The sequence below is a fragment of the Condylostylus longicornis genome, unplaced genomic scaffold, assembly GCF_029603195.1.
Source record: "Condylostylus longicornis isolate FDR11 unplaced genomic scaffold, ASM2960319v2 ptg000017l, whole genome shotgun sequence".
Classification (NCBI taxonomy): domain Eukaryota; kingdom Metazoa; phylum Arthropoda; class Insecta; order Diptera; family Dolichopodidae; genus Condylostylus; species Condylostylus longicornis.
In genome coordinates this window covers 9,315,760-9,340,916 of record NW_026577986.1, presented here as the reverse complement: position 1 = coordinate 9,340,916, position 25,157 = coordinate 9,315,760, and the positions used below count along the sequence as shown (strand labels likewise).

Here is a 25,157-nt window from a genome sequence, read left to right as displayed (position 1 = left end):
CAATTTTTTTTCAGTGTAATGTAAGTACATAAAATTTATGTATGTTTGTAGATAGTTTTTTTTTTTTTCGCCATATATGAAATTTTTTTTTTGAGATGAGTAATTGTAGTGGTGGTTAAGGAGATGAATAGAAGAGTATAAAATTTAATGTGAATAAAAACACAACCACTCATATGAAAAATATATAAAAATTTATGGTAATTTATTATAATGAAAAGAAGTAAGGCAGAGAAACAACAAATAAGCAGAAAATAAGTAGAGTATAACAGTTAGGATAAATAATGGTAGATATTTTTACTGTTAAAAATTTGTATTTTGCTACTGTTGTTTCCATTTTTGTTTCAATTTCGCGTGCATGCAAAAAAAAAATTCTTTTTAAGTGAGTCAAATATTTCAGGTTTAAAGAGAAAAAATTACAAAAAAAAAATTTTTTTTCATTACTTTTTTTTTAATTTTAATTATTTTTGTTTTTTTTTTTAAAAGAATGTTTGTAATTATGAAATATTTAACCTATTGTGTCCTGTGGATGTTGGTTGTTTACAGAGGCTTTTGAAATTCATTGTGCTTTGGCTTTCTCGAAGAGATTCATGCCGGAGGTTTCGTTTAGAAATAAATGGATATTATTTTTACTACATGTACTAAAAATGTCAAATTTAATTTTATTGTAAGACTATAAATTAAGTGAATAAGATAAATTACAGTTTAATATTTCAAAAGCGACAGAAATTTTATATTAAGGTACTGTCAAAAGTTTGGTAAATTTTTTGTATCTTTTTTGTTAAATTTTTTGTACCAATTATTTGAAATGTTTGTAGATTAAATAATTTCCACCTCAAATTGATTCTGATTTTTCTCTGTACTTATTCAAAAAATTTAATTATTTTTGAACTATTTTTAAATTTTACGACGTGTAGGGTTAATTTATTTTAAAAACTGAGTATGTGTGTGCACATATTATATTAGGATTTCATATGTTAAGATAAGCAATTAACAGAAAATTAATAGTAAAATAATAATTACTATACCGTACCCTACCTACCCAGTTTGAAATTAAGTAAACAAATGCATATGAGTGCTGTTGAGATTCAACATTTTAATTGACCATTTTTTTTTGGCAATTTTTTTTTCTAAGGGGTATTGAGAAAAGTTGGAATTTTTCAGAATGTAAAAGTATAGAGGATCAGAAATAAAAAATTTTCAGTACGCAGTAAGTAAATTTTATAATATGCCATTTCGTACTATGGCAAAATGTTATTAAAATTTCCAAATGCAAATAAAATTTAATTAAAAAGAATTAAATGAATTTCATAAAGTTTTTAAATTAATTGCTTCTTTCTCATTTGAAAATATTCATATAGATTTTAGTTCAAATCGAGCTCATTCTACATAATGTAGATAACTCTTATACATTTTCACTATATACATATTGATTAAGCGGTTTGTTTTCGAAAATCAAATCATTCGAATTTTTGTAACTAATATAATTTAGTACTATACAAAGAATTTCACGAACTTTAATTGGATTTAACCTTATTAATTTTTAAGTAGTGAAAAAGGACACTTAAAAAGTTCTTGAATAACTAAGCTAAAAAACCTAAAAGATGTCTCAAATATTTTCTTTTAAATTAGCTTCATATTCTATATATTTCAGCTTGGGAAATACTATTAAGACTTGGGTATCCTATTATTATTTTTAATTTTACCAATTATCAATACAAAAAACTTTCCTGCTGGTTACCTCATAATTTGATAAATGCGTTCGAGCTTATTAGATTTCCTCGATTAAAATACAAAAATATAAAATTATTATTCTAAAATAATCTATAATATTTTTGGAAATTATTATACATATAAAATTAATTAACTTTTCTAAAACAAAATATGCTTGGTTTCTAATTTATTATTTATGGCATTTAGTAATAAAAAGGAAATTAATTTTTCAAATATTCAAAATAATTTTACTTTTTTTTTCTTTTCTATTCATTTATTTTTTAATATTTATAAAATACTAAGTAAAGCGGAACTTTCTTTATAAGTAATTAAGGTAATCAGTTCATTCACCGTATCCTTTATACATTATAATGTACTATAGATGGTAAAATATTCTATATATATATACAAATATAGTATGAGTGCAATACATTAAGGATAATTAAAAATTCATTTTAACATTAACTTTTACGAAAATTGGTATTTATTTAATCACGAATAACAAATCAATAAAAAAACTTAGAAAATTTCATTTTAAAAATTAAATATTCAGGAATCAAGAGAATAAAAAAAAAAAAAAAATAGAAAATAAAATATTCTTTAAATATTTGATTAGGAAATTTTCTCATATCAATTTTTAGTTCGTTAATTTAACCAAGAGCAAGAGCAAAATAAAAATTCACTATTACAAACTTTGTTATAAATTTATTTTTTTTTATTGTTAACATTTTTACTCTCCTCATTTATTTTCTACAGCACACTCTCTTTTTAGATTTTTACTTATATTACAAAATTACAGTCAACATTTTTCATTCTCTAATAAATATACACACATGCTATAACCAATATTACTAGTAAAGTATAATGGAGTTGAAATTTTTCTCTTAACTTATATAAAATTAAATTCAAAAAGTTTTTAAAAGAAGTTTTAGAATTCGAAAGTAATTTACAAAATTAATAAAACATTTGTAACGATTGATTTCAATTAGAAATGAAATTTTTTTTTTTAGGAAATTAGTTTTGCTTACAGGAAGATGTTATAATAAAATAAGGATTGTAAAATATCACAGGTTTGGAAATGAGCACATTTTGATTTGTTTTTTCTATATTTAAATTTTGATAGTGATTCGGAAATGATTGAGTAAATTTTGAACGCTCTAATTGAAAAATTTCTGATTGCTAATTTGCATAATCAATAAAGTAATAATTGGGAATTAATTTTGCAAACAAAAGACTTCTCAGAAACTAGTTCTTTGCTTAAAAGTAATTAAGAAATTTCAAAAATGTTGTTGGGACTTATTCGAATTACTACGTGAGAGCGATATTTTTCATAAAAATTATTATATACACGAATCTTTTGTATGAATGGGTTTGTGTTTACAATAATAATATCGAACTTTGTACGATAATTATTACTATCAATTAAATATTTAATATTCAGAATAAGTCCCAGTATTCCTTTATTCAATAAACTTGCAATTAATATAATCAATCGATACCTTTTCTAGAACTTTGTAAGTAAAAGCTCTGGGCTTATTTTACCATACAGCGGTAACCCAATTTGCTGTAATCGGAACGGAACTAGTACGGAATTAATTCAATATCCGGTTGAATTGAAGGATGTATGAAGTATAAAATAATTTCAATTTTTTTTTGCAATTCCAATTGAAATCAAGGGATAATAAAGAAGAACAAAGGTTAATAAAGAAATTTTTTTTTTGAGAAAGTTTTGAGGGTGTGAAAGTTATAGTTAATAATTATTCAATATTATAAATCAGAGACCAGTTTTATTTTTATGCGTATTTCTATATAAAATATTGGTATAGTGAAATCTGATTACAGAGATAATTAACTGTAGAGTTTACTATTGCAATAATTGCATACAAGTTAGTACGAAAAAATTTGCTATCTGTTTCAATCATCTTAATTTAGATGATATTATAGAAAAGATTCTTTAAATAATTAAACTGGGAAAACACAGTTGATGAAATAAATGAAATGAAATTTTTAAGCCTCAACACCGTACGCGAGGTTTTTATGTGCTTCATACCACAATTTTATTTGACAATATTATTTGAATTAGGCTAAGAATCTACAGGTTTAAAATGGTGTTCTGTCTATTAATTTAATCCGCTGGTTACTATTTCAATCCGTTATGATGATAAATAGTGGCGGGTTTACGCGATGCAATAGTTTAATGCAAGTAAAATTTTTTGTTCTAAATACAAACTTATTAAACAAACTTTTTTTTATGTACTAGAGAGAAAGTTTTGTACCATAAGCTAAATTGCTCTATCTCACATATTAAATAGGGGCAACTCTCGAATTATTGAAAATGTAAAAATATTCTTGTAATTTTCATTGTGGGTCTTTATATTTTAATTATTTCTTATACTTGACTCTCATAATTACCACAACATATTGGTGAAATTTCTTTATATTACAATCATGGTAATATTTAAAATACCAACATAATGTTAAAGCTTAATAAGCCCTTAAATTATTTTCCTTTCGAAAAATTGAACAATATTTTCATAAATTTTTAACCTATACAAGAATTAAAGAAATTTATAAAAAATTGTTGAACCATTAAATTCTTAAATGGCATAATTACGATCATAAAAATTAACAAATCGATAAAGGATAATAAAAACAATAATTTCAGACAATAATTTTTGTTTTTTTTCTTTTTAATTTTCAATTTAACAGGAATCGATTTCACACTCCTCTCAAAAACAAAGCCCTTTTTTCTCTTTTATATAATAATTTTTATACACGCATACATAATTTTTCTGTTTTTCCTCTGTTAACCTACAAGCTATTTAATTTGAAAATAACATTATAAATAACATGTGTGTGTTCATATCAGAGTTGTTGGTTTTTTTTTTTCATTTTGATTTTTCAAAGAAAATTTTCACCTTTATGCAATATTGATTGCAATTAACCCTAAAAGAAAATTTTTTTTTATAACAATATTAAATTGGATGTAAGTATGTGGGTGTATGTGTATATGCATTTATGTATGTAAATATTATTATTTGAATAATATTTCATGTTAACTAGAACATTTTTCACCTGGATTTCTGTGTACTTTGTTTTTATTTTTTAATTAATTTTTTTTTACAATTTTCCTTTCCCTTTTAACTTTTATATGATTTTTTTTTTGTTATATCATTAAAAAAAGGAGTCAAAACAACCACTACATTTTCAATTTCATAATTGAATGTTGAATATGTGTGCAGGATATTCTAGTATGGTTCTTAATTATATAGTTGTATAAATCGTGTTTTATAGAGGGTGTCATAATCGTGTTTTAAGAATTAAGAGAAAAATATTCAAATGTGAAAATTATAATTTCTTGAAATATTTTAAAGATTTTTACCAAGCGATATAAAATTTATTGAAGCACGTTTTAAAATATTGAATAAAATTAATGAAGTCCAATAGAATTGAAGCTATAGAACGAAATTTAAATTTCTAAATTGAAATTTTATTTAATAAAATTTTTAAAATTATTTCATATAATAAAATATAATTTAAATGCAGGAAGAAATTTAAGAGTAATTAATTCAAAGTAATTTAGTTGCTTATATACTATGGGATACACTGATTTCAAATAGAGTGTGATGAAAATTCATGATATTCATGACGTAGTGCAATATACAAAAATTAAAATTTTGGGAATTTTTCTTTATTTAATATAATTTTGTTATAATAATTATAAGTATATTTAGCTCCATTGTGTTCAACTTAAATGTTCTATAAGAATTAACATAATTATGAGAATTTCCTAAATCTAAAGTAGTTAAAGTAGTTAATCTCTTTGTAGAATTATATTTTGTAATTAAAAACATTGCCATTATTTCCATTATTTAATTTTCTAAAACTTTTCTACAACTTATCTTTTGAAAGAGTTTATTGCATTTGCATTGTATTGCAAGAAAGAATAACAAATATCAAAAATAACATCCAATTTGATTTGATAACAGTAAACTTTTCCAAATTTCTATAAATGCAGAAAGCTAACGGTAAATGTTATTGTATTAAAAAATATAATTATTTTTCTTAACAAACATGGTTAACGGTCCAATTAAACCATTATGTTAATGCTTCTTTAAATTTTTTTTTTACTCATCCTAAATGTATGCAATAATTTTATTTATAATATTATTATGTCAATAAAACTATGTAATTCAAATAATGTAGTAGGGAAAAAATGCTATATTACGTCACAAACCATTGGTTTTGCCCAATATTGCTTACTGAAATTTGAGAACGAGACAATGAAATTGGAGAATGAGACACTCTGTAAGAATGCGTATTTATTGTTTATTTTCCTCATACTCATTCACTATTTAAAAATAATGAATTCAAATAATGCGTTTGAGAATAAAAACATTTTTCAAACACAGAACAAAGAGAGTGAGAGTGAGTAAGAAATTATTTTTTCTTTTTGCTTTTCATTTTATTCTTGTTTATTTAAAGAATAACAAAAAAACAAAAAAAATGTGATGAAAATCTGTTTTTTTTTTTTATGAAAAGTTCAAAGTTTTAAATGGAATTTTCACCTCTTTTTTTCACTTGTAAATTCTTTTATATTAAAAAAAAAAAAATTTCCTTTTCAATTTTATTTTTTTTTTCTGTCTTTTATATTCTCCTCTCTATCTCTTTAAAGTTTTTCTGAAATTTCATCAGCACATATAGCAAGTTTTGATTTCTTTATTTGGTAAAAAAACTAAAAATATGTTGAGGTTAAAGGAATAAACAATAAGAATATGAGATTTAAATAGAAGAAAAAAAAATTTGTATGTATGTAGTAGGGTTTTTTGTGCTAGCAGTGAAATGAAAGGTTGAATAAGATTTTTTATATATATACGATATGCAAGCGAGAGTTTTATAAGAGATTGACAATATTTATATAAAAAGCAAAGATTGAAATCATAAAGCAATTTTGTATCGGAAACTTGAATTTAAAATTATTCAATTTAATAAAAGTGTTTTTGTAGTGAATGATTAAATTGTTGATCTTTCGCACTAGACGTATATGCGACACTTTATATCATTATGAAAAAGGGTGCAAGAAAGCAGTGATTTTAAATAAGAGCTTTGTTTTTGTAAAAAAATTTCAGGTGTTATAGTGTGAAATTTCCATTTGTAAATGATTGGAATTGAATTAAAACGGGTAAAGTGAGCAGGAATTGGGTTTCAATTAATTATTGTTAAAATATGGTAAAGGTTTTATTATAAGTATTAATTAATATCATCAATATCTTCTTAAACTATTTAGTAGTTATTTTACATTATTTTTGGTTTGAACATAAAAAAATCCTGAAACCATTTACATCTCGTCTTCTTTTCCTTATTTTATAATTTCCCATCACAAATCAATTAAATTATGACAAATTTTTTTCCTGAACACACTCTACAATTTAAATTAATGAATCAAAAAAATCTTCTCAAAATCAACAAGATTCCTGAGAACCATTAATATCCTGTAAATTGTATATAGGGGTCAAATTAATTTATCGAGTATTTGAATAATAATCGTATTTATGGTTTTTATTTTTAATTTATTCCTCGAAAAGGAAATCAATTTTTTTTTTCTTTAATTTACTTTTAAATATTTCAATAAAAATTGAAATTTCTTTTGTAATTATAATTTTCGTGGAAATAATAATTAATTTTTATTTAATTCGTGGTAAGTATACATAAAATGGGATTGCGGTTCTGTAAACAAATATTTAAGGACATTGTTTTTTTTTTTAATAAGAAAAATAAGGACAAAAACTTAAAATTTTTAAACACTTAAAGAGTATTTTGAACAAAAAATGTGTAAAATGATAGTAGAATTTTAAAATTTTGAATAAAAGGAAAGGATAAGGAAACTAAGAGGTAAAATTTCGACGAAGTAATGTTAAAAACGCAGTATAGAGAAATCAAAAAAGAACTTATTATTATATTGCATTCCTATATATAGTGTCTGATGAATATTTTGAATGTATTAGTAATTTAAATACATGATTGAGGACATTCAATTGGTTTACAAAGAAAGAAAGATTTTGAAATTTTCCTGTATCAGATTATGAACCTATTGATCAGCTATTTACTCTACAGAAACCATGTCATCTTTTATATTATTAAATAAACACTTCCAAGAGGATCAGCAGCTCGTGTTTCTAAATTCCACCTCAAATCACTTACATATATTACCCTATAATTCTTCAATCCTAAAATTTTGTTAAAAAACATTTTAATCCTTTCCATTTTCCTATACAACGAATGGACATTATTTTTTAAAAATAAAAATTATGACACCATTTATGATATTATAACCTGTGGTCTTTTATCATATCCTTACAAAAAAAAAAAATTAGAGGAAGGAAAATTAAATTTTTTTTTGAATTTTGAAAACTGATACTTATACAAAAAATAATATCTATATACACACAGACAACAGAATAAATATAACAAAGGAATTAAAAAGAAGTAGAAAGAAATTTCAAATAACAATTACAAGGAACCAACAAGATATTTTTAATAAAAAATAAAAAGGAGAAAAAAAAAATAAAAAAAAATAAAGCATTTAGTGTTTAAAGAGGTCAAGGTAAGTTGAAAATGAGAATTGTGTCATAAAAAAATGGTAAAGGTAAAATAAATTTTAAAAGAGAAAAAAACTAAGAGGTAAAAAAAAAGGGTTACAAGAGTAGTTTAAAAAAAATTCATTTTCTTTTTCTTCATTTTCCAGCCTTTTTTCCTTTTGTTCTGATTATTTTAACTTGGAAAGGTCATAATTGTATAAAGATACGGTTGAGATTTCAGTCTTTTTTAAATTCATTTATTTCATAAGCAAAAAAAAAAAAAGATTCTATTCTCTATAGAAATTACTCTTGTTTTTTTCTATACGTACGCATAATCTGCAACTTAAGGAAAAAGCGTGCAGAAAAAAATTTCTTTTGAATTTCGCCCCATTTTTCTTCTTTTTCTTTACAATGTTTTCTTGCTAAATATTCCAATTATGCTACGAAATAGTACAATAATCTCGAATAGTTTCGTATACTCTCCACTATGGCCACAAAATGGATTATTTTCGAATCGAAATTATTCGAATCGAGTTTCGAAAATGGCCAAATATATTCTCTTTTGAAAACTTTTCGAAATTTGATATACTCAAAATTATAAATTTTCAGTATGGCGATTAAAAATTTTCAGTAAAATTAAGGTTCTAACTTACGACACAACTATAATTTCGTATTTTATAGTCAATTTCAAATATTAACTATAAAATGTGGCAAAAAAAAGCTTTAGTTCGAATTTTTAAAACACACAAAAATTTTTATTAAAAGAAAATTAAATGCATTTGTATTTTTAGCCTAGAGAGTTTTTTAAAAATAAAATTTCAAAATGGTTTTATTTGAAAATTTCTTAAGTATTTAGAATAATAATAATAAAATTGTGAATTAATTTCGGAAATTGTGAATTGCAAGAAGTCATAATATATTAAGTGTGAACGAAATTCAAAGCCCTTTCTTTGTCAAATGAATTAAATTGGAAAATTATACAAAATAGAAAAATGAGAAAAAAAATTCTCAAGATAATTTCGGCCTATTTGTTTTTTGGCAAAGTTTATTTAGGATAAAAATTTTTAAGGCACTCTTGACAACAAATCTTTTTTTTTTTTTTTTAAATAAAAGAATTATTTTTCTTTTCATAAGAATTAAGTATTTGAGAATTAAAAGAGAGAGAGAGAGAGAGAGAGAGAAAGAATGAGAGGACAAAAAAAGGTAAGAAAAAATTTCTTTGGGTTTTAAAGAATTCCGTAGGTTTTTTTTTTTTCTTACATTTTAAATAAAAGAGGAATTTTTTTCTATATTTTATTTTTGTTTTTCTTGGTTTTTGAAAAAGAAAAATGAGTTTTTGTTTTTTTTGTTATTCTCTCTTTTAAAATCTTTTTACTTTTTTCACCGGTTTTCTTGTTTTGTAGTTTAACTTTTTATTGCTCAACCTTAAAGAAATAAAAAAATTCACCTGTAGTTTGTTGTATTTTGTTGAATTTTTTGTATAGTTTTAACCTTTTTCTTGTTCTTTAAGTATAACATTAGAATCAGGTTGTTAAGACTATTTAAATTGAGATATGAAAAGGATTCGTTTTTCTTGTGATTTTCATTTTAGTGTTTTTAATATTGTGATATTTAATTATAAGGTATTTAAATTAGTTTTTTTTTCTTATTGAATGAAAAGTATAGAAAAATAAAATATAAAGAAAAAAAAAATTTTCAATAGTCTTATGCCTATAAGAAAGGTATAGATCTGCACTACTAAGAAATCACTTCAAAAATATTTTCTTTGAAATATTTTATACAATTATTTTATTCAATTGTTGAAAAAAAAAGACAATTTTAACTAACAAGATAATTGAAAATTATTATTTTTGTTTTGTGAATTAATTTTGAATTTAATTGAGCTCATATTAAAAATTCTACTCTCAGAAGCTTTGATCTGGTAATTTTTGATTCTAGTTTTAGAAATGAGATAATTTAATTAAAAAATGTGTTAATTAGCTCGTGAACATAATTTTTAAATAATATGCTAAGCAAATGAAACCTATAACCCGTTATAGAAATTCACTGTAAACTTCTTTACTCGTAAATATTAAGATTTGTTGTTGATCAATTCATTTACAGTGGAATCTATATTATAGTTTACAAGATTTTTCCAGTTCATGAACAGGTATACATATAATTAATTAAATAACAAAAACAAAAAATGAAAAGCGAAAAGCGAAAGAGAATAAAAAAAGAGTAGTAATATTTTTTTTGTTTTTTTGCTTTACTACCATAAACAAAAATAAAAAACAAAAGGAAGCGAAATATTTTAAATGAGTTAAGTAAGAGTAAAATAATTTTTTGTTGTTGTATTTAACATGGAATGGAATTAAAAAAAATAAAACTAAAAATTGTGAGAGATATAAGAACACGAATAACTAAGGCAATTATTCTTCGTGTCCTTGCGAAATTTCAATTGAGTAAGTAGCCAAGCCAGGTCTGTATAAAGAAAAGAGGCATTGATTTTTTATTAATTCACATTCACTTTGGTTTTAAAGTTTAGCGTGAAAGGTACTATTTCCTTTCCTTTTAATTTTGTTCGACATCAGTTCCCCATCCGTCTTGCATATGCCATGACTATAAATAAGTCCCAAGGGCAAACTTTTGAAAAGGTTGGCCTCTATCTCCCCCAGCCGTGCTTTTCGCAGGGGCAATTATACACAGTATGTTCAAGAGCCATAGACTCCAATTCTTTAAAAATTCAAGTCAAAGATACGGTTCGTCAGGGAAAAATCGATGATGGAAATATTTTAACAGATAACGTTGTTTATAAGGAAATTTTTCGTTCTTAATTGTTAACTAATTCTTAAATTGAATTTTAATCATATCTATGTAATTAACAGTGACACATATTACATCTTAAAATTTATTAAATTAAAAATATTTCCATTACTTTTATTTATCATTAGTATTCAAACCAATATGATATTTATGCATATACAAGTATATACCTGCATATGTATGCCATAATATTAACAAATTTTTCTAAACTTATTTTAAAATTGATTGCCACAATCCTGTTTTTACAACAGATAATGCTGCTTATAAGCAAACCACAGGGGCCCCTAGTTTCCATATAACAAACACACATTATGCCAAGAGTTTTATATGTAGTATAGAGATTTTGTTAAATATTAACCGTCTACTAAAAATAAAGATCTGCAATCAGTTTGACGTTCTTAATTTTAGTTTAATCCGAAACGAACGTAAGAATGTACTAAAAGCATTTTGTACCATTATATCAAAAATAAGCGAAATTGATGCAAACATATATCATTTTTTTTCAAACAAAAATTTCAGTATGTATAGGCGCCATTATTTTTTAACAAAAATAGTACTAAAATATAGCTCTGTTCATATAAAAACCATGTCGATTAAAATAAAAGAGAACACTGTCAACAAAATTTTTTTTAGTCGAATTGACAAAAGATTCTTTTTAAGATTTTTAGAAATGATATAAAGAGGATATTTAACAAAAATGGAATAGTTAAATAGAGAGTCACAACATAGAGTGCCAAACAAAACTGTTCGTTAAATAAAAGTGTTCATTATATGGAGCTGGCGTTATAATATATAGTGGTTCCACTGTATATTGAAAAATATTCTATCAATTTATTCAGCATATACCGTACAATATTTTGCTCTGGAATTTTTTAATTAATATTCGAAAAATAAAATTTAGTATGAAAAAAATTTTTAATAATTTTCATTTAAAATTTCGCATATGTATATATTTTTATTGGTTTGGGCGGAAATAAGAATTTCATATGAAGGAATTCTTGAAAACTTTTAAAGTCTATTAATTTAAGAGTACCATAAATACAACACAATTTTTTGTGTTGAAGTCATTGTGTTGTCTTAGAAGTCATTGTAACAAAATTTTTGTATGCTGAATAATAATTCAGAATTTCTGAACTCTCTGTATTATTTTAAGAATTTTATTAAAAATAAAAATATAAATATGCTATTCAAGAAATCTTCTATATAATTTGATTTAAATTTATTTCTAAAAACCATTCTAATTAAAAATTATGAGAAAAATATGTAATTTTCTTAAAACAATAAATTTAATTGCAAATAGTTCAAAAACATTATGGTATACAAGAACCATCAACTTTAAATAAGAACCATATTAAAAATTTCTTTAAAAACTATTTAAATTCTTTAACATACAAACTCTTAGATATTAACAAAACTTTAATTTTTTAAAGAAATCAGTTTGGAATTGAATTTTCCTTTAGCATAAATTTAAATTCCTTTTGTGTAAAATATTTTCCAAGGAGTACTTATAGATTATGTGTATAGTTTCCTTTTTACGTTTGAGTAATTTTATAACATGTTATAGGGGTTTTTCGAACATAAATTCAACCTAATCAAATAATACTCGTATGTTTTTTTTTAGAAGTTAAGGAAGAAGTTTAAGTATGTGTTATTATGTATAAATTTATATATACGAATATATAATATTTGATTGTTCTTAAAATATGTTCAAAATTATTTTGATTAGGGCTACATTATAGTTAATTAAAATTATAAGAATGTGATAAGAATTTTGATTATTCTTATAATATAGAAAATCTACAATACTTAATTCTTGTATATTAAAATGAATATAAAATAAAAAATAATTGGAATAATGTTAAAAGAATTTATAAAAAAAAAAATATTGAGAAATTCCTTGATATTTTTTGTTTTTAATTTTTTTTATGTACTCGTATATGATTTTTGTATTTTTTATTTTATAATATTTTGATTACATTCTGTTCTGTTTTATCATTCAAGTTTAATATTAAATTCATATATCCTTTTATATTATATACTTGTATTAATATATAGGTATTATGAATTGAATGGAATATGTACAGGATCAATCAATTATTTAGAAATTCTTATACTTGGTCACTATATTTTAATAATTTCATGTAGATCGACTTATTCATGAGTCATAATATGTTGATTTAAATATTGGCCACAAAACAATAATAGTTTTCAATTTAGTTTAATAGTAGTAAATTCAGTGATTTATAATAAACACATTCAATCTGATTTAAATGAAAGATCCGGCATTATTATTTTATTCTCACTTAGAATAATTCAGTAATGCAAAGCAAATATATAATTAAAATGATAGAAAATAGCGCTGAAAGAAAACATTTTAATTTCCTTAAAGAATTGTTGAAAGCTATATTAAAAATGCCCGTTTTGTGGGGTTTTTTACAAACCGTTTTCTTGAATAGATAACGCGTGATTCATGTTATACCGCTAAGTTATTCTTATTCAGTATTATCTGGCAAATCATCATAGAAAAATTTACACCGCAACAACGTCTCTAAATGGGTTTTAGTTCCGCTTAATGAAAATCCGTTGTTTCATCGAGAAATTTTGTTTGGTGATGAGATCCATATTTATTTTTGGCTCAATCGATACGTTAATAAACAGAATTGTCGTATTTGGGCTGATGAGTAATCTAAACAGTTCCAAGAGCTATCGTTACATACACAAAAGACAATAGTTTGGTGTGGTTTATTGGACCGACAGAATAATCGGTCCATATTTCTTCAAAAATGAATAAAAAAAAAATTTTCCATATTTCTTCAAGGCAGAAAAATTAAAAAAAAATTTTTTTTTCACTTTCTTTATGATCGACCTACGAACTGAGCTACAGAGGTATAAAGAAATTACCGGCAAATTGTTCTTCACATTATCTTACAGTAATTTGCCTAAACTTCTGTTTTATTCTATTATTTTTAACTGAATAGGCTTATTCAACAATTTATATAATTGAATGAATTGGCAATTTAGATGTTGATACATTATAGCTAAATTAGAATTCAGCAATTCATTTGTTAGTTTGTGGAACTAAGATATACAGTATACTGTATAGTAAATAATTGGTATTTTAACACCTTCAACAACAAAATTTAAGTCATATTTTAGATTTTTTAAACCTACTGTTAGACCCTATTTTGTCTAACTACTGCAGACATATTATACATATACGTATATGTCATATACTTATATATATATACCTATATTCATTGAATTAAAATTTTCGAAATATTCTTATTATTTTGTATATATAGACTTTTAATTATACAAGTCTAAATAGTAAGTATAGCTATAGCATTTTTTTTAAGAGAATATTGCGAAAATCTTGATGTTCAGAATTTAATAAAATAAACGGTATTTTTTTTTCTTTGATATAACAATATAACATTAAAATTAAATAATATAACAATATTTTTCTATTTTATCTTAGTCTACCTTGTATTTTATTATACGGTATAACAGTTATAACTATATATTATAATACAATAATATTATGTATAGAAATTCATTAAATTATTGCCGTTAGAAAATTTTTTGTAACGTTTTTTTTTTCTCCTCAAAAAAAAATACAAAGAATGAAATAAGAATGAAATATAACAAATTTATAACTATAAAAAAATATTGAATATAAGAAAAGGATATTGTAGTAATTGAACTGTTCAAGTGCAAGAATTGAATTATTGTAACGTTAGAGATTATACTGAGCATATAAAAATGAAAAGGAGAACGAAAAATTGCCTAAAGGTTTAAAGAATTCTTCTATATTTTAAATAAATTTTTTATATTCTAGTTATTTAATATAACAGTTACTTGTATATTCTTATTAAGATTTCAGAGAAGAAATCAGAAACAAGAAAAAAAATATAAGAAAATAATGAAAGGAGCAATGAAAATTTTTCCTTTCTTTTTATTAATTCAATGAAATAAAATAATGTTGAGACTTAATTAAATCTTTACGCTTGCTTATAGGGAAGTTCTTATACTGTTTTCTTGTTCTTCTTCTTTTTCACAAGTTAATTAAAAATTATTCAATGTTCTTGAAAGAAATTTGTTCAATGTATTTTTATATTGTATAATATTGTTGTTTTTCTTGTTCTTCTTAAATTAAATTTGATACTATGCCAGTCATTTAAGAAAATTTTATATACTAACTCTTATAGCTCTTATATTGGAAAAAAATTTAAATAAAAATTGTTTTAGAATTTAAAAAGTCAATTAGTTGAGTATTGAATTTAATTTTGTTTTAAGTGTTTGGGAGTAATTATGAGTACCTTATGGGGTTCTGTGGTAAAATTTTAATTATTTAGCTATTTATATTTTATAGAAATTTTATACAATATTTGGTTAAATATAACAATTAAGAATTAAATTGAAAATCTGGAAGTAAAAGAATATGAAACCAAATTTTAGCTTATTTTAATTATTTTATATAAATTTAAAGTGTTAAGAATAATAAATTTTTTAAGGTCCTTGGATAATATTTTAGTAAAAATACTTTAAGGAATTTGTATGTTAATTGGAATGATTGCGTTAATTGATATTGAATAAAGATTCTTAAGTAAGGATGCCATAAAATATTTATCTGATTTGCAGTTTATTGCTTAGTATATATTTAAATTTTTTAGGCAAGAAGTGCTTTAAATCTAAGGTTTTATCTAGTATACTATCAGAAAAGTATTCTTCTGTGAATTAATACAGCGATTTATTAGGAATCCTTTCTGGAATACGTGGCATAATTACAAGATGCATTAATCTCTAACTAAATGGCTTACTTTCGAATCAAATCAATGTAAATCACATCCTTTGCTTGTAATATGAATCATACATTTAAGTATTCTTTGTTCATTATTACAAAATTTTAATATTTTTCTGCTGTTATACTTTTCTGCACGCACATAAATTTATTAGAAATTAAATAGAGCTAAAATTGTTATAAAATTTTAAAATGATTTTGCTTCGTATTTTTAAAAGAGCATCATAATTCACATTAGTTTTGTATAATGAAAATGCAATCATAATCCAATTTTAAACAAAATAATTCTATATAATCTTTATAATTATAAGAGTTATTATGCTATGTTAGCAAAAATTCTAGACCATAAATATTCGTTTGTATAATTTTATTGTATATGGTATATTAAAATGCTTCTATCAACATTATTCTTGGTATATCTTGGTACCTATATTTTAGTAATGTAAATATATTTTTGTTTAATAAGCGTTTTTAATTATTCATCCGTTTAATGTACACACAATATTACTCCATTGCATATTATACAAAATCATAAATTAGAAATTTCTTTACATAAAATGTTGTATAAAAAGGATACGATATTAATGCACATCACAAGTTGAAAAAATTTTGTTTTTCATTGCAAATCTCTGAGAGAGTTGAACTACTTTTCATTATAGATTTTATAATATTGTTCGCAATGTAAAATAGATCGTTTATTATTGTGTATTACAAACATTAAAACAACATTTTTTGTTTTTCTGTATATTTGATATTCAGTAAAAAGATAATTTTTGTTTTAATGTAATATTGATTTTTTTCACAAAAAAAAAAAAACAGAACTCATTACAATTCATCTTTTTCATCAAAATAATCTTCATCATCGTTATCATCATCACCGCCACCTTCTTTAGTATCTTCGTTACCACATATTTTACATTGGCTACGACTTATACCATAATTTAAACAATATTCTCCAATACATTCACAACAACCATTATGAAACCATCGATATGAATTCTAAAAAAGTTTAAAAACAAAAAATAAATAAAGAAAATCATAATAAAATTTGTCTAGGTACCAATTACCAAGGGTTCAATTGAAATTTTATAGAAATTTTAAAAATAAAATTCTAAAATGTTATTCTATTTTAATTTTATTAAAAAAATTTTTTGAGACTAATTATACAGGGTGTTTCGCATAAGATGACAATAATAATTTCAGGAATGATTTTTTGATCAGGGATGATTCTTTCCAGAAAAAAATTGTATGGTGCAGATATACTCATTTTCGGGCTACAGTCTGTTCCGAAAAAAAATATTAGACTTTTCCTGCATATAATCAAAATGCTTATAACTTCGGAACAATACAAAATAGAGTTATCATTAGGAGCTTGTTTTGTAGGCGTTTGATTGTCCTTTATTTTCGCTCTTACAATTAATTTCATTTGAGCCACAGTTTTCGAAATATAGTTCGTCAAAATCAGAATTTTTGTTCTTTTTGAATTTTTTTTACAAAACACGAAATTTCTCGAAAATTTTTGTTATTTTTTTTCTTTTTTTTCCTGTCTGTTTCGATGCGCTACGATGAGATCTTAAAGTTAATCCATATAACATTTTCCTTTATCTCTCATAGTTTTGCTAGTAAAACGTGTTAAATATGTTCAAAAAACATCATATTTGCCACCTTATGCGAAAAACCCTGTATAGATCAATATCATTGAATTTTATTTATATAAAATTTCTATATTATATCGCAATAAGTAGGTACTGAGTTTTAAAACAAAAACAAAAAGGGACTTACAGCTCCTAAACTTTCACATGTTTTAACACATTGATTAGATGATAAACATTTATCCATAAATAATACTGTACAGATATTTGTTTCTCTTGATGATAATTCATTTATTTCATTTGTATTTAAATTTACAGTAAATGCACTTAAATCATTTGGAAATGTAAATATTTTCCATTCATCATTTGTATTTATAGAATCGGATTTTTTTGTAATAGCATTAAATAAATTACGTTCACCACGAAAATCACCAACATGAGATATACGTGATAAATCTTCTTTAAGTAATGTTTTTGGACATAAACCATCAACACAATTACAACATTCAGCATATATATCACCCATACATTTAAAACAATTCTTTGATGGACGACATTTTAATTTAAGTTCTCCAAATGTATTATTTGATTCTTTTGTAATAATAGATGGTGCTCCAGTTGTAGTAGCAGTATCAATAATAGCATCATTTTTAGATTTAGATGATTTTAATTTACTATTCATTTTATTATTTTGTTTTTTATTATTATTATTATTGATTTTATTATGATTTTTAATATTATTAGAATTTTTATTATTTTCATCATTTATTTTATTTGGATTGTGAACCGGTTGTGTTGAAGTTGAATTACATTCACATAATTTCTTTTCCATACATAATTTAAATGATTTATCACATTTTTCTATATTACAATTTAAACATGTTTGTATCATTAATAGTAAAATATAAATTAAAAATAAAATTTTAAATATATTATTAATTCTATTTTTAAATATTATTAACATATTTTTGCTATTATTTAAACTTTAATTAGAATATTTTAAATTTTTATTATTACCACTATAAAAAAGATTTCTAAGCTTTGATTTGAACAAGTGAACGTATTATGAGAAACTAATTGAGTAAAATGAAAATTGAAAACAAAACTTAATTATACTCAGCTTAGTTTAAAATTTTAAAATTTTGAGAACTGAATTGAGATGATACGATAAAATTATATTGACATGACAGAGAGAATAAAAGAGAAAATAATTTTGTTTATCTTAAAATTTATTAAACTTGCATATTTAAATAAAAATATTATTTCAGAGTTTACACTATTCAAAAATTTAAAGTTATAAAACTATGTAGGTAGTAGATATTTATTTTGCTCGTAATTTAGTATGTATACATGTATGTTAATTATTCGTACATAATACATTATAATATTATATACATAAATACTGAATGTCATTACCACAGTGCCCATTTATATGCAATATTACAAAAAATTAAATTTCACACAGGACCAAATTGAAAATCATTAAATAAATTCCAATATTATTTATTTATTCCATTATAATTAATTTATAACATATTTGCATTCTATTCATTGGTTCAACAAATATACAAAAATGTTCATAACTGGATTTTGCAAAAAAATTAAGTTTTTTATGTCTGTAAACAATATTGTTCTGTCTGATACTTCTTGCAATATAGTTAAAATTTAACGTAATATTTATTAAACCCAGGAGAACTATTAAAAAATTCGAAATTTTTTAATGCTTAAATTATGTGCTAGTATCAGATTATCATTAATAATTAATTGTTCATCTTGTTTTAACGATAAATTTATTATTTATCATTAATTAAACAATAAAACTTAATTAATTTCATTATTTGTATTTGATGCAAGAAAAATCTACTTTATAATTTTTGATTAAGAAGGCAACTCTTTTAAAAAATTAATAAATACACGTTCCATGCTCTTTTTATTTAGTAAAATATTATACTTACTCTGAGAAATTTCTAAATAGCTCTTGAGAATAAACGTATGATTATTAAGCTAGTAATAAATAAAATCAATAATAAGAACCGGTTTTACAAGTTGTTGTTAAAAGAATTTTTTATTTTTTTTTTGAATTTTTCATTTGTTGTTGAAAATAATTTTATTTTATCTCTTCTTTCATATATTATTATATTTTGTTTGTGGTTTTTATGGTATTAACTGTTGTCGGTAATTTAATTCAATATGTGAGTGTATTTTGTTACCTTAAACATATGTACATGTTAAGTGCATATGCACCTTTATATGCCTATTTGTTATATGCACCTTTATATTCTTATTAAATTACAGATAAAATAATTTTTACAGATAAAAGAAATAACGAAATAAAGAGGAATAGGTAAAAGTACACGATATTATACACCCAAAATCTATACCTACACATATAGTATGTGTGTATGTAAATAATATTGCTGTTGTTACAAATAGGGTGACCATTATAATAAAAATCTTATTAGAAAAATTAAGCAATTGGAATTTTTTAGAAGAAAGTTTTCGGAACTTAAAAAAATATGATATTAAAAGAGATACATACACAAAGAGTATTTGAATAGGAAAATGTAGAATTTGGAAATGTAAATCGGTATAATTATAAGAGGGTATAATGACCAAGGTATAATTGTCAATATCCAAAGACTCGGTTGTAAATTGTGTTATAATAGAAATATAATTTTGTTTATCATATCTAATTTACTCTTAGTAAATTGAAATTCCTGATATAAAAAATCACCTGTTATACAAAATTTTATGTTACTGCAATTAATTTACGTTCATTCACAATTGCATTTCAATTTTCAGAGATAACAGAATTCCTTGTATAGTTCAAAACAAGAAATACCATCAATACCTCAAAAATATCAACATCAAAGACAATAATATTTTTGAACTAAATTATATTTGCTTTTAAAAACTTACTATATGTATGTACATACATATATATTCATGTATGTATGTTAGAACAAATATTTGTCCTTAATTAACTTTAACTTAATTAAAATACACATTTACTATTTTATTTATTACATATAAACGATAATATAAAATTATTGTGAAAATTTTTTATTGTAAATTTAATGAATTTTTTACTTTTATGCATTTATTGTTCAAACATTATTCAAATTTTTAAAGCATTTGCAGTAACATTTTTTGATAACTGCATACATATATACATACAATATATACATACATACATTTTATGTTGCATTCCATATTTTATGTAAATTACTTTAATTGGAATGTTATAGAACAAAATACTATATTAATACCGATAATATTATACATACTTATATAACCAAATCCATGGTTTCTATAGTAATATTTTATCTCTTCTCTATTATTATTAATGAAATTCCGTAGGCTGTATGGTTTATTTTCTATACAAAGCATAAAATGTACATTTTTTAAGTGTATGTATGGGTATGTATACAATTACTGTTATATTCATTATTACTTGTACATTATTATTTGGTTTAAAACAATTAATTTACATAATTATTATGCTATTGATTGATTTTGAAAATAACATTTTATATCAAAAAATCAATTTATTTTTCAATATAAAAATTTCTGTACATAAAATTTTCGTTATAAAAGTCAACTATGTATAATTGTGTACAGATATACATATTGTTATACATAGGAAATCAGAAATAATAATATGAGGAAAAATTCAATTTATTTTATAGATATCAATACTAATTAACTATCATCAAGAAAAATAAATTTCTAATGGATAGTTTATTTTCTGAAGGACTTTTATTTATATATAGAAATTTTTTACAATGTTATTATCTAGTAAAAAAATATTTAAACTAAAACAGAAATTTGAAAAAACAGTCGAATCCACATGTAAACAACTCGGATAAAAGCAAAGTTTGCTTATTAGGAAAACAAAATTGGATTTCTACATAATATTTCTTGTTACAATTTACACGCTTGTAAACACTGACTACAAGTAAAATTGATGCTTCTTATTTTTTTTTTTTTTAAAAACTTTAATTTCATCTAAAATTCAATTTAGGCCTTACAAAATGATCTACTCGAAATTTCATTTCAAATTCGAAAATATTTTTCAAGCGACGTCCGTGAGTAAAAAATTTGGATATAAGCAACAAAAATCGTGCAGTTATAAATGGGTCCTACTGCATAATGCCATGTATTTTTACAAAATTAATGATTGTTAGGTACTTTGCTAGCTGCTTTTACATAATATGCATATAATATGCTTATATTCATTTGTGGAAGGGTTTACACATATTACATCTATTTTGGTAGTAATTTTGTGCAACAAAAATTACAAAATATATATATTTTTTTTTTCTTTCGGGAACTGGTTATAAAATCCTAAAATAATTTACATACAAGCGGTATACTCTGAACATAAAAGCGTCTACAATTTATCAAATTAATTTTTAAATAACTGTAAAATTGCTTTTATTTTAAAAATTTTAGTTTGTTTGTAAACCCTGACACGACAACTGGTATACAATTCAGCTTATTAGTTTTAATGTAACTGGTGAATTGTGTAAGTAGAAATATAATATTAGCACAATTTGGAAAATCCGGAACTTTTACAAAAATTAAGTGCCATCTATTGTTCTTTAATTTTAGAACATAAGAGTATGTAAAATATTTCAATATTTTATATTTTGAATTGAAAAACAGCTTTCCGCAAGATCAAATTTTAAGAGTGCCGTATAAAATTAAATTTTACATGCAAAATTTTCCAATATTCGCATTTTGTAGCATAGTGTAGTATAATATTGTCGTATATATGCTATTTTTACTATAACTTCAATTCCAAATTTCAATTTAAGTAATTGTATACTCCTATGTATACATGAAGTGTTCATCGTAAATTGTAAATTTTATATTATTTGTTTTAGGAAAAATTTAAATCATCAAATTTATTTTACATAAAAAATTGTTTAACTGTTCGCCGTATACTAAAAATAATATGAACAAAAATTCAAAATTTTTTAATTTTTGCAATTAGTATATTAATAAAAGAAAATTTTTTGGGTTTTAACTAAACATAGAAAGTGTTGGTTAGTGTATTTGTGTAATTATGAATTTATTCAAAATTTATTTTGGCATATTACGAGTATTAACGCCCTACCATTTTCCATTTATGGGAGTAATTGCAAGAATTTAATGTTCTAAAATTTTAAAATACTAAGGGGTTTAAAAAAAAAAACAGCAAAGTTTTATTTTTATTCACAAAAAATGTCATACAAAATTATTTGAAAGTTGATTATTGCTATTTTGTTGCAAATATGTACTATGTATAACAATTAGAGTATGCAGGATTATAAAATATTTGTCATGATTTATTAATATTAATTAAAATATTAGTGTATACTATATTTTTGTATACTATATTTTAGTTTATAATTTAATAACTTGGTTAGTTACCACCATATTACTTGTATATTTTCTAGTGTCGTACAGATTTTTATAAAAATATTTTTGAATTTAATATTTAAAATCGATTATTAATTAGGTATAAAGTAAATTGAATATTTTTGCGATTTTGCGAATTTAGATATTGGAAAAGTAAGGTCGTAATAGGTTTAGATATTATTTGCGTATAATATTTTTATATTTATGTACATCCGACGCAGTTTTAATTGCCTGACTATAAAATACACTGGAAGAAATTTGTTCGTGTGTGACTGCACAGAAATGAAATGGATATTGTTATTTACCGTCTATTATCATTTAAAAGTATAATGTGCCGCATAATATAACAGGGGAGTCAAAACTTTAGCGTTAAGAAATGTAAAATTGTTGTTATGGTTTTATTTCTGCATAAATATAATTGATATTAATTTAGCTTACATATATATTATGTACTTAAATGATTACACAGCCTTTATTAGCAAAATTTCGATTAAGGCGATAAAATTTTTGTTTTTTCATCCTGTTATACCATAATATTTGATTTTACAATATGCACATATTATGTACACCCTGATCCGAATGATTTTGATCATAGCATTAATTCAAAATTGTGTAGTTTCACTTTCGTTCCTGGATTATTGATTCCTTAAGAAAAAATCTGCACACTAAGTTATTTAGAATTTTAATTTAATTCAGAAAATATTATTTAATCCACTTTTAACTCAAAATTAAATTCGATTTAAAAATTATATTAAATTTAATATGAGTAAATCGAAATTAATTTACAATTTAATAGAAGAAAATTAATGGCCATATTTAGAGCTTTTCATATATTTCTATTCATAATTTTAGTAAAAATTTAAGCAAAATAACTAAAGTTTCTCGAAATAAGCATAAGCTGTTATTCTTATAAAGAAGTAAAATTTAATATTATTGTAATATTAAAGAATTTTTAAAATCTTACTTAGGCCGCCTTTCTCTTGTTATCATAAAAAATTTAGCAGTACAAAATGTATAAAATATGAAAAATTTTAAAAAAGAAATTAAGGTTATGTTGCAGTAAAATATCAAATGAAAAATATGCACATGCATAGTATAAAGATTTTAATTTCTTTAAAAAAAAAAATAAAATTTCTCTTTTGTGATAAAAAAAATTACTCTTTTTTTTTGTTTTTCAAAAAAAAAAAGAAGTAAAATTTTCCAACTTAATTATTCTGAGTTCATTTGCACATTATGCACTCATATCCTGAACAGAAATCCTTTTTGGTTTTTTTTATATTCTCTTTTAATTTTAGTTTCCCATTTCATTGTTATTGTTACCATATTGTGCCCTCCTTTTGTATAAAACAAAAAACAGAGCAAATATAAAAATTGTCTGGTTGACAGTCAAAGTCATATTTCTTTTAATAACAAAACAAAAAAAAATACCAAATACTTTTTTTTTTCTCATTTTTCTCTCTCTAATAGTAGTTTTGCATAAAATTTTTTGTTTTAGATTTCCCCGGAATGCAATTTGTATAATATAAACATAAAAGAGTCCTTAGAAATCCTTAATATATATTAATATAGAGAGTTCATATACGCATATGTATACACACATACAAGCATACATTTTCATTAATATTATGCAATATACAAAATTAGTTTTTATAGTCATTTAATTTAAAACAAATTCTTATATATTATTTTTGTTATTATTATTATTTTACTATAGTTATTCTTCTTACATTAGTGCTGTAGAAATAAAATTAAAAAAAAAAAAAAAGTTCGGGAAAATATAAAATTTTATAAGCTATTAAACAGCTTCAGTTCAAAATCAAAACGAATAAGGGAGAGCGAATAAAAATAAATTCCGGGAAATAGAAACACTGATAGAAAAAGAATGTGTCTTGTAATTATTCTTGATGAAAACTTGATGGCAAATTTGAACTAGATTGGAGCAAATTTAAAATAAGAGTGGACAGACCTAATTTTTGCTAACGACTAATAACATTATAATTGTAAAAATTTGTGTCAAAATTCAAAATTAATTCAAAGCTTATTTTAGTAGCGACATTCTATTTTCGTCTTTCAACTATTAATGAGTTTATATGCGAATAGTTTCTAAATGAAACGCTGTCTTTTGGAACTAAAATAAATTCGAAAACAAATGATCCATATCTGTGTTGCAAATCAAAAGTACTGCCAATTCTTATCTCTTCATTCGCTCGTGTTGATGTTATTGTTGTGCTGATTTTTAGCTAGTAATAGGAGTATATGTAGTTT

At 23.0% G+C, this 25,157-nt stretch overlaps 2 protein-coding genes across 4 annotated transcripts in view; both read right to left on the bottom strand.

Moving 5' to 3' along the window:
* LOC129606139 (tyrosine-protein phosphatase Lar) overlaps window positions 1-25,157 on the bottom strand; it is a 167,154-nt gene that overhangs the window by 110,979 nt on the left and 31,018 nt on the right. The gene's annotated exons all lie outside the window — the stretch shown is intronic.
* On the bottom strand, window positions 16,623-18,445 carry LOC129606140 (protein twisted gastrulation-like). The gene is made up of 2 exons (XM_055516262.1): window positions 17,677-18,445; window positions 16,623-16,893 (listed from the first exon to the last, which is right to left on the bottom strand). Exons 1-2 carry the CDS (start codon window positions 18,376-18,378, stop codon window positions 16,720-16,722), a joined length of 876 nt encoding a protein of 291 aa, XP_055372237.1. The 5' UTR covers window positions 18,379-18,445; the 3' UTR covers window positions 16,623-16,719.